At 39.2% G+C, this 11,665-nt stretch overlaps 1 protein-coding gene across 6 annotated transcripts in view; it reads right to left on the bottom strand.

Moving 5' to 3' along the window:
* The window catches only part of LOC309693459 (rho GTPase-activating protein 12-like), a 60,473-nt gene that overhangs the window by 46,603 nt on the left and 2,205 nt on the right, over positions 1 to 11,665 (bottom strand). For all 6 annotated transcript variants that reach the window (XM_082512670.1, XM_082512669.1, XM_082512673.1 and 3 more), the window contains exon 2: positions 2,589 to 3,357. In XM_082512670.1, coding sequence (XP_082368796.1) covers positions 2,589 to 3,284 — 696 coding nt within the window. In that variant the 5' untranslated portion in view covers positions 3,285 to 3,357. The remainder of the gene's footprint in view (positions 1 to 2,588; positions 3,358 to 11,665) is intronic.

Below are 11,665 nucleotides of genomic sequence, written 5' to 3' on the forward strand. Positions count from 1 at the left end.
ATGGGTTGATAGATCACATTGATGACACTGGTTCTGGTCCCTTATGAAAAGCCTACAATCACAGGAAGACACTACACCACAGAGCGAATCCAGATTTTCAGAGATAACACATCCTTATCAAGCAGCGGCAGTAAGTGAAGAACACCAGATCACATCTTTTCCTTCCAGTAGCGGGACGCCTCAGGCCACTTCTCTTGCCCTACATATTTTGGAAATATCGCTTTTGCATGTGCATGTGTCTTCAGAGCTTAACAGGGGAGCACATGATGAGTTAGGGGGGTCTGATCGCTACCACAGTGGTGGAAAGTTCTCAGGAGACATTCATCATGTCGTCACCTATAAAGCTGCCACTGCTGTTATGGTCACAACATACACGATACAATTTCCTCCTCGAGTGTCAGTTTCTGTTGTGCAAAGGTCTGTTCTCATAAGGAAGATATTTCAGGAATGATGCTGATGCAGTTTGCACAACAGTGGATACACTTTTTAATCTTGATTCTCACAACGAGCAAAAAGCCACCCTGAGCCTGCTTCTACTGGGAATGTTTTTCTATGAAAAGGAAGTTCTTTCTCCCTGCCAACACCAACTGCTATGAGACTGTCAATTGCAGCATAAAGTACATAGCAAGACGGCCAATGTTGTGAAAATCACTGAGACTGAGTTGTTGTATTTGCCCTAAGAAAGAGAAAAATCACAGAGTTTACTGGCACACAAAGCCAGACTGGTTGTATACATAACCAAAATCAAGCTTGACTGCTTTGACCTTTGTCCTTCCATTTAAATACACACAGACACAATAACCAAGGAAGGAGATCTATTGAGAACTGGGCTGCATTCAGAAAATACATGGACTTGTAAAAAAGGACTTTCCTTCAGATAACCTTTTTACGCACAACATACTGAAACAATGCTTACGTCAGTGCGTGATGCATCATACTGAGATCCAAACCTATGAAACTACAGTTGACAGATTAACTAGATGACCTGTTGTAAAACAAATAAGTCATTTAGAAGACGTGACGTGTCAATGACAAAAAATCCTACAATTGTCATTTTATTATCACAGGGAAGGTAAAGACAGTGTCTTTATTACTCAATACACGATCAAATGTGTTGCTCACGGGTTCAAGCCGAAACATGTCAGTTTCTTTCAGTGTTTCTATTGTACTTCTAATGATGGTGCTAATGAAGGAGCTGACTTTTGTGTATGTATAGTGCAAATAATAACTTAGAAATGGAAAATAAGAACAGGAAGAGAAGTTCAGCTGAACTCTGTTCATGGAACAGGAGATGTGTGTCTTTTAACTGGATATACCTGCAGTGCACGTTCAGCATAAAGGTGTGCGTGCGGCAAAAAAAAAAAAAAAATACTATGAGTTTCCGCTTTGGATGCAGTGGCTAGTGTAATATAAGGCAGTATGAGAATAGTTCTTTACCCTTGATTCTCTGAGATTAACTGAAAAAAGTTATTAACCAAACTAACAGTCAACCTTCTAGCCTCTGCTAACAAATGACATAAAGTGTAGGAAATGTTTATCTTGTAGTAATCAAACTGTGGCTTTGGAAAATGTTAGACACATAAAAGGCAAAAAAAAAAAAAGAGGGCAAAATTTTCTTTTGGGACTTGGTTTCGTCTTTAATTTTTGAAGCTAACAGAACACATTAAAGGTTTTGAACAAGTTTAAGTAATCCAGGACAGGTAAAGATTATTAGGTTATCCAAAATAAAGTTTAGAGGCAAAAATCAGCTGACACTGAACAAATTAATGTTAATGTTAGTCATTTGGGCATACCAACAGTTTAAAACTAAAACACTTTATGACCCATTTCTGTTTAACAGAATACTGGTCTGATTTTTTATCTGAAAACCGAATCTCTGTGCTGCACATGAATCATTTAGGCATTTAAACTTTCTGCGACCACAAGTCCACTCGGGTCAGAGTGATGTAAATTCATCACACTTTGGATAGTGACCAAGAAGGTCTGTGACAACGTCCAAGTGCCAGCCAGTTTTTTGTTATCATGTGACGTTGCACTGCAGTGCACCAATACACGTTGCTTTGTTTTTGTGCTTGAAGTGGAAAATAACAGGAATGCCTACTTAGCCATTATGTCGCCAGCTGCCCGTGTCTATGTCCACAACAGAGTATAAACGAGGGCTCAGATACTGCTCTGTAGCAGGGTGTGGCAGGTTCAGGTTCCCTTTTCAAGTTCTTCATAACACTTTATGAAGAAAGTAGGATAATTGATATACTAGCAAACCTAATAGCATCTGCTCAGAAATAGTCTGCATATATTAAACACTTGATGTGAAAAGTTTCACAAACACCTAAAATAACAAAAATAGTTGCTACATTCGTTCTAAGGCCGTAATCAAGGAACAAGAAACAAAAGTTGCTCTGGATCTGATATATCCAATATGTGAGTATTGGCTATAATTTAATAAAAGTGAAACAAAAGTCCTATTCCACAATGTCCCCCCCCCAAAATTCTTGTATACATCACCGCCAACATTAACAGTAACACACACACACACACACACACACACACACACACACGCACACACGCACAAAAAGCTTTGATGTTACCTGGAGATGTTCAGTGGAAGAGCTGCTCAGTTCGTCTCCAGACTCAGAGTCATTTGTACGTCTATCTTCACCCGCAGAGTCACAGTACTGGGTGGTGTCCACGTCCAGTGGCGCTCTGACCAGTTCTGGGGATCTGGCTCGACTGCGGGGCAGGGTGCTGGACCCACCTTTGTAAGGGGGTGGTGGGACACCACCATGGAGAGCTTCAGCGAGAGCTTTGTCATGGTCAGTGGGAAAGGTGGGGGCATGATGGTGGTTATTGTCCCTGCGCTGAATCGGGGGAGTGAATTTAGCCGTGTTTCCAGTTTGTGCTGAAGGGGAGCGCTGATAGTTGGACTCATTTCTGTGAAGGTTCTCAGCGGGATGATTGTTGAGTCCCAGATCCAGATTGTTTGGTTTTACCCAGCGTGCACCTGCACTTTGTGAAGATGGATTACCAGTAGCACTCGGAAGATGGAGGATTGGTTTAGGGGGTGGCATGAGGGCTTTGCGGACTTCTCGGACATATTGAGCAGGTACATAAAAAGCTTTAGACGCCTCCTCTTTTTTCACCTGCCACCAATCCTCATTACTTTTCTTGACTAGCATGTAGCATTCCCCCTGCTGGATCTTAATGAGCCGGTCTTTAAACTTATACTCATAGTCGTATTCTACCTCGATGTAGATCTGGCCCGGGGCAATAGGCAGATCTGCCATGATGCCTCTTACTATCCACCAGGCTGTTCACCCCAAAAGAAAAATATTTATTACCATGTCTTCATCAGTAGACCTTTGAAAAAACAAAGAGAATATATTAAATATACATTTAATTTCAGTGTGAATAACTCTGCTATTGTACTTATTATATATACACCTCGGGTGCCACAATGTTCTAATGTTCCAGTATGTATAACATCTAACTAAGTTATCACCTGTGAAGTTTTTCCATTTTTCCCCAAAGATTGAAATTAATTATTAAATAACAATGTCAATAAGGAGCATCTCTGCAAAATACTTTATAACCTTTAAATGGAGTAATATAATCATAATCTCAGTTGTCTCATTAGTGAGTTTTTTTTCCTGAAAATGTACTCTGTCCACTCTCTTGGACTGCAGCTTAACAAAGTCTATGTGGCAGCAACTAGCAGCTATAGTCCAAGGTGGTGGAGTTAGACTTAAGTCTTTCTGGAGAGGCAGCCAAACAATTTCTGGGACCACCATTACAGGGACCTGCCCGCAGAGGTGGTAGACTTTCTCACCAAATATAATGTGGCATACCTAAATATTCCTGATTGTGCCACCTAATTAAAGTGTATGTATAGAGAAACGCTCTTCTTATTACTTACTTTTTCTGTATTAGTAACCTTTGAAACAATAAAATGAATAAAAACTTTGAATGGCTTTCTAACTAAAGGTATCGTATGCATTTCTTTTTAAATTGTCATTAAAACAACATGTTTTCAACTAACAATTTTAAGGAAAAATGAAAAGTTGTGTTTTTATGTATGAGAGAAAATAACTTGAAGAAATAAGCTTAAATCAAAACTAACAATGAACATTAAAACCATTAAAAAAAAAATCTTGAGGTATAGTTAAGTCAGAAAATACTTATTCCCTTCTCCTCTCATTTAATCAAAATAAAGACAAAAATAAAAATGCCATTGAAAGCCTGACACTCACATGCTAACCCAATCAGAACAAACAAATAAGATATAAACTGAGAAGATTTAATCCTCTTCAAGGGTGAATGTACCGTCCAGCTCAGAGCTTCAAAGCCGCACGTAAGATAAGACGGAAGAAGTGGAGACAGTAACATGAGTCACGCTGCTTTCTCCCACTTACTGTGTTTTTATGTCTTACTCTATTTCTTCCTCCTTACTAAGGACAGCTTGTCCAGCAGCTATTAGGGCATCTTGGATTAGCTAAGTCACACACATAGTTTCCTGTTGAAGTCACACGCATGTGCGCACACTCTCTTACACAATGATGTGATGCTGTACGCCAATATGATTTATTTAATGGAGTCAAGGCTTATATTAAAAGAAACATCTTATCAATAGTGAACTTCGTGGCCAACCTTGAGTTAAACAATAATACACCAAAACTATTAGATTAAATAAAATTAGTGTTTCCTGGTTGGACTTTACTGCTTCAGGGTATGACTGAGCATGGCCTATTTTGATAGAAAGAGGTACCTCAGCTGTTTAGATTTTCAAATTAACAGGAAAATAAATATATTATGATCAAATAAGTTTAATAGTTCAAAGAAACTACAATCTTAGGCTACCCTCAAGTCAACTCTCACTACAAAAAGAGATTTAGTCTCAGCTCTCTCTTTCTGCCTCCGGTACATGACAAAAATGACTTCTAAAGTTCTGACTAGTCACTTTAGGAGACAAGTGTCAGCTGAATGCCTCATATGTACAATGTAAAAATGCAATAACTACAATGACAAATTGTTGCAGACTGCACAAATTTACTAGGTCACAAATATTCAACTGGGTATAATGTTTCTCAAATGTTGGCAAACTTGATAAAGCAAAGAGACATTTAGAGACCTATAAACTTTAAGCTATCCCAGCTGCCACGGGACAACGACCGGGGTACGCCCTGGGCAGTCGCCAATCTATCACTGAAAGACAGACAACCATTCACCATCAATTAGACTAACACGCAGTTCTTTTATGAGAAGAAAGACGATCTATTCTTTTTGTAATTTTCTTTATATTTTAAGCAAAAATGCCAGTCACTTACACAAAACTAACACTTGAAAGAAAAGGAATATAGATTTTATTTTTAAAACTCCAACTTTTTTTTTTTTGCTTTTGAAACTTTAGATCTGCACATAAACTAAGCCTGAGCTTGGTAACTGATGAAAAGAAACAAGATACCAATCAGTTGTATCTCTGGTAATAATTAAAATACTAAAGCCACTGGGACCTCAGTGTTTATATTTGCAGTATTAAATAAAGTATGAAAAAAAAATCATCGCAACTCATTCCTTCCTGTTTATTGAAATAGTCCAAATCAAATTAGTCTACTGTCCCAAGGCATCCAAAACCACGAGGTGGTTAAAGGACCTGTAATGTCAGCCGTGAAACAATTTCAAACAAAGTGCGATAGTCAAGCAGACTCACTTGACGACGATACAGGCTACTGCAGAATGAGCAGCAGGATATTACAATGACAGTCATAACTGCAATCCTACAAAATTATCAGTGAGTTACATCATTATCAAACCAAGAATATGCCTCCAAAGACAAAGAGTGCATTGTTGCTATTTTTTAACCCAGCAGCACTAATTTCTCTTCAGTATCAAAGTCCTATGGTCCCTGTAAGCCACTGGGGCAGTTAAGGAAATGTCGTTAAACTAACGACACCCTCCACAAACACACGCGCGCGTGCACACACACACTCACAAAAGAAAAACAAAAAGCACACATACATACCAAGAAAAAAGAAGGTGGGGAGAAATTTGCATCTCTACAATAGTAACCAACACACTTCTGTGTGTTTCCTCTCGTCTTGAGTTCATGATGAATGATGAGCATCGCTGCACAACACATGCAGATTCACTTAAGAGACACCCATGATCCATGAAACTATAGCGAGGCCACCATCTGCAGCTGGTGATATAACCCCACGAATTCTGTGAAAACATTGGAATGGGCACCAGACAAAGCGCACAACAAATAGTGGTCACTGTGAAGACTGTTGTGGTTGTACGAGTGTCCTGAGAATGCTTAATGAGCATATCCCCACACACATTAACCAGCATGAGCTACGCTATTTTAAAACCACTTGATTAATCAAAAAGTAGTTTCCACTGGGTGTCACCATTAAAGCTGCAGCTGAACATTAAATGCGCGGTTGGCAGCTATTACCTAATAATAGCATTGCGCTTCTGTTTACCTTCAGTCGTGCATTAGCTTAATAAATATCTGTGATTAGGCGAGCAGTGCTGGGATTACTGCTGATGCAGTGACTGGTGGGATAATATCGCCACAGATTAACTCGAGGGTTCAGGCTAACAAGTACTGAGGGAAATCTCACCGAATCTATCAGCTGAACAGAAAGTCCATTAGCCAAATGAAAATAAAACATTGCATCTGGTGCTAATTCACAGCTATTCACTGAATAACAGCAGAGTAGCGAGGAATAAGACTGTGTGATGGTTATAGCATGAGTAGTAGTGGCAGCTTTCCTTGTTAACATCCTCAACCCTCATGCTGAAGGCATGGAGTCGATCACTATATCACTATTTTATTTTTTATTTTTTAAATGAGAAACAGTGCTTGTAGTCAAGGAAAAATATGATGAAACCAAATGTGGTAGAACACTAATAAAAAGATAGTTTTAAAAGTATTTAATTTAAACCTATTTCTTTAATAAAGAAATCAAAAGGCAGGAAGCTTAACAGTGCTTTTGTCCATTAGTTTTTGAGAGCTTTTCCCAGCTCAAAATGGGCCTTAGTAGGTTTACAAAGTGTCTTTGTTAACATACTTATCATAAATCTATGCATTTTCCTGTAATTTGGGTCCAAAAATATGGATTTTAATAATAAAAACCCACTTAAATTAACTGCTAACAAAATATTTTTATTACAATGCTGAAGATTTTTCCTTGGGGGAAGGTCAAAAACTCTTTGGGGGAAAGTCAAGATTTGCTGGAAAAACCCAGAGTATATATAGTGTAGCTAAGAATTCCTTAATGGGCAAGACTTTGGTGATAGTGGTGAAGGGAAAAAAAAAACAAACTCAGGGTGGGCAGTCAACCTGGCACAACCAGTTATGGCTGGAGAGAGTGGAGAGGAAGAAAAAAAAAAAGAACAATAAACAGTCAACACTAAACAGGAGTCAGATAAAAAAAACAAAAAAACTCTGTAGTCTGCACAGAGTTCAGATGCACGACCGCCTTTCTGGGAATAACTGAGCAAATGGCGTGCCTAACCTGCTAATATTAAGGGGCTCTACAAGCATCGTTTGCCCAGTGAAATAATCACAGTGGCTGGAAGGTTTGGGGACTCAAGACAGTGAGATGAGATTTAATTTCCTGCCATCCCTCCACCCCTTGCAGGGTTTTGGTCTTCCCTCAAAGAAAAACCACATGGGTCATAAAAATCTAATCTCAACCAGTTTGTTTTTCCAATGTGAGGTTTAATTTACTCAAGCATGAAACACATTTTTGCTCATAATCAGCCAGAAATAACAGGAACAAATTTAGACAACAGACTCTTTGTCTTATATATGTGAACCAGTCAAATGCCTGTTTTCCACTAGTACCTACTCAGATTTTACTCTACTCGACTTGGTTTTGGTCTTATTCCATTACAACTGAGTACCACCTTAATGTGCTTGGGGTCATTGTAGCAATGTGACCAAAAGTCCCATGACGTCGTGGCAGTGGTATACCTGCTGCGCTTTCTGTGGCTTTTTGTCAGACTCAGAGACCACGGTGTTGGTTTTTGTGCAGCCATTTCCCTCGTTGCTAGGTTTTGAAAATGGCAGTTTGAGTTTTGAGAAGAAGTCGTTCTCATGACTCGGCTCACTTGGAACCTCAGCCAAGGTACCAAAAAAGTACCTCTTGCGTAGAAGACGCTATTTTGTCCGCAAAGCTTGTCAACTACTCAACAAGCAGTAGTGAAACTTGTAAAAGTGCAACACAAACCAGAAATGGAGACCATTCACCTTCAGAGTAAAAGTTTTGCCTTTTGAAACACCCTTGATGCAGCTTTAGGACACAAATTTGACTCTGAAGGCAAACCTTCTCCATTTCCAGTTTGCATCACACTTTTTCAAGTTTCACTACTGCTAGGTGGGTAGTTGAAGAGTCGCCATCTTCTGTGGAAACTAAAGATGACCTCAGCAATTCTGTAGAAACCAGAGATTGCAACAGGTTCATTAATCAGTCTCTATGCCTGTGGCACTGAGGCCTTATATGCCAAGTGACCCTTGAAAGAACAATTTTGATTCAGAAAAAACATACCTTTGAATGTTTCCTTCTCACTGTTTTTAAATTTAAGACTGATTTTAAACTAGAGTACAGCTTTTAATTACTAAGTTAGGTAAACCTCAAGTCATACAATGCTAAACATGTAAAAACCAACAAATCATTTAAAGTTTGTGGGTTCCTTTTTAACATGTAGCTTTAAAAAAAGTGATGATTAATTATGAAAAAGGTGTCAAAAATGCAATCCCTCTATGAGAGAGTCTGGCATGTTGGTTCTGAAAATACCCTTTGAATTAAAATGAGGAAGACTGCAAACAAAACAGACAATCAACTTAATGCTCCAATTCGTCATATGGAAAGGTCTTTGGAAGATTAAGTACCTGGGGGTTGTTGTCTCTTTCACTTATCCCCCACTAAGATTAAGCTACAGCTTCAGTGCTGCTATTTAGCAAACAAATCTTCTCAGAGTCCAATCAGCAAAATCAGAAGACGACCCTTAATTCAGAGTGATGGTAATAAGATTTGCAGTGGGAGACAGAGTGGATGGGTGGGTCCCATGAAAGCAGGACCTCGGCTGAAGTGTGTGGAAGTGTTGGAACTGATATGTATGTTTAAAAATCCGCTGCTGTCAGCACATGCAGGAAACACACCCTCACAGTTTCTCTTGCCTCAGCAAAACAGAAATCAGCACACTGCAAATACTCTCTCATTGTGAGCACATTAAATATTTCAACTGAAACAGGGACGAGTGAAGCAGCAGCAGCAGCGGCGAAATTCCTCTGCATCGAGTCTCACATGACTCTTGTTAGCCAAGTTCAGACTGTTGATTCAGAGCCGGGCCACTGGTGATTAGTTTAAGTTATTTTCATCAGAGAAAGCAAATTCCCATTGTGGAGGTATTTAAAGGGAACGGGGTTGGGGAGAGATGGCAATCAGCCGCGCTTTCCTCATTTAAGCACTAATACAGGCTGAGAACATGAACTTTTCAGAAACATAAGTTACTCAATTTATTCAGCATCATGGTCTAAACTTGATAATGTTTCTGCTTCCATGCCTTTAAATATGATTAGGGTGACTGTGCACCCCCCCCCCCCGTTCCCCTGATCTTTTATATTTAAACAAAAGCCAACACATTTACTTTCAATATGTTTTCTTTGGTCTTTTAGAGATGAAATCTTGCTATAAATGACTTGCCATTTAGACTATGCTGTATATATAAAAAAAAAAAAAGGTAGGTGTAATAAGCCAGAGCTTCAACCCACATCTTAAGTAATGTGTGTTCAATTCAATTTAAGTCTTTGCTGTTGGACATTTATTTTTATAGCTTTGGTCGTTTGCTTTTCTCTTATTAATGAACAAAGAAATATCATTATCCCGTCAGCCTGACAAGCATCGTGTGGCTCAAAAAGATGTGGTAATAACGGGTGTATTCTACACTATGAAAATGAACAACTTTAAGAGTTTTAACAGTCACTGGAGGAGGAAAAATGGACATGAATGAGGCCATGAAAACAAATCAGAGCTTCCATTTATCCTTAATAAATGTACTTACTGCAAGGGGAAATGTGAGAAATATACATTAAAATAAAACAATACTGATTATAACAAACCATCTTGTTTGTGGTTTTTAAGTTGGATATATAATATGGAGAGAAATATGTCTCATAAGGGTTACAAATGCATATGACATTATCCACCAGCGTACACTAAGATTAACAAATGTGTGCAGTGATTTGTGTGTAATGTTTGAGGACTCACAAGCACGTGCGTCGATGAATCAAATAAGCTGCTGCTGCATCCTGAAACGTTTTTCTGCTGGGGAAAGTCAGTGAGTGCTCAGCTGCAGATGTGGAAACACTGTGGTTGTGTTGATGTTAATTTTACCATTGTACAATAACAGCAGGCTAACATTAAGGAAGGAATACGGAGGAAGCCCAGATGATGGACACAGCTTACATTTGTGGATCTGCAAAGCTGGCAGCATGAAATTTGTCTCACAACCCCCACACGGGGGTCATTTACACTTGTATGTATCGAAAGGGTTACAAATGCGTACGAATCATCCACATTTCTGCATGATATAAAAACTGCCAATGAACTCTCAGCATCAGTTACTTGTCTCATGCAAGCATACTCTTTGCTCCACATTTAGTTTGCTGGGATGTGATCTGCCTCATCTTAATCTGTATTTTTATTACAACTGGTGGCCCCACAGTACGGAAGGTGTGAACAGCAGGTGGGTGGGATGTCAGATCACAGATATCTGCTCTCACTGACATCATTCAGAGCCAAGGAGAGAAAAAAAAACTTCAGAGTTTTTAGAGCCGTCTGAAATGCGAGCTTTTGGCTCTTAGGTAGTACAAGCTGACCTCATTATTAGAAACTTTGGTCACATCTATTAGAACTATCCAACTTTGTAACACAAAGCGCAAATCACTCTGGCCTGTGGGCGCCGATCAGATGTAACAGAACATTAGCATGAGTCTCGAAAAGCACTAATTATTTTCCACTGGGTCATTCACTGTTCAGATGTCAAGAGCACATGCGTGTGTTTGCTCTTGCTGCCAACAACAGCTAGCAAAAGAGGCTGTGATGATGGAAATAATGGGTGGACATGGAGGAAGTTGCTCAAGGTTGGATGGTCAGTCTCTTTGGCAAGACCAAGGCTAAGGGCAGTGACCGCATATCTGTGACACTGCAACCTTATAGACGTCCTGATTGCCTGTTTACAGGCACAGTTTGTTAAAATGGGGTATGGGTATTTACATTTATGTCCAGACCCACTTCACCACTAGAAGAGACACATAGCTAATACTCTTAAAAACATGGTGATAATCAGGGATGCACCACATATCAGATATTTGGATCCAATATCAGTCTGATCCCATCTCACAAAGTTAGACTGGTAACAATGAGCTTATTTAAAGAATCCATCTATTGAATTAAATTCTGTGTTGTTAGCTGCAGAACGATGGTTGCAAAATGGAGAGGTAAGTTAGCAAAGAAGAAGCTAAAAGCAAAGCTTTAGCAGTTTGGATATTTTAGAGGGATTTGGGTTCAGTTTGACCCTTGGTAAATCTTTACTGCGACCATGTTTTTTTTTTAATCATCTAAATTATCATCTAAATGATGTATGTGGTTCCTCTTAG

This window comes from Aulonocara stuartgranti (assembly GCF_965226115.1).
Source record: "Aulonocara stuartgranti genome assembly, chromosome: 18".
Taxonomy (NCBI): Eukaryota; Metazoa; Chordata; class Actinopteri; order Cichliformes; family Cichlidae; genus Aulonocara; species Aulonocara stuartgranti.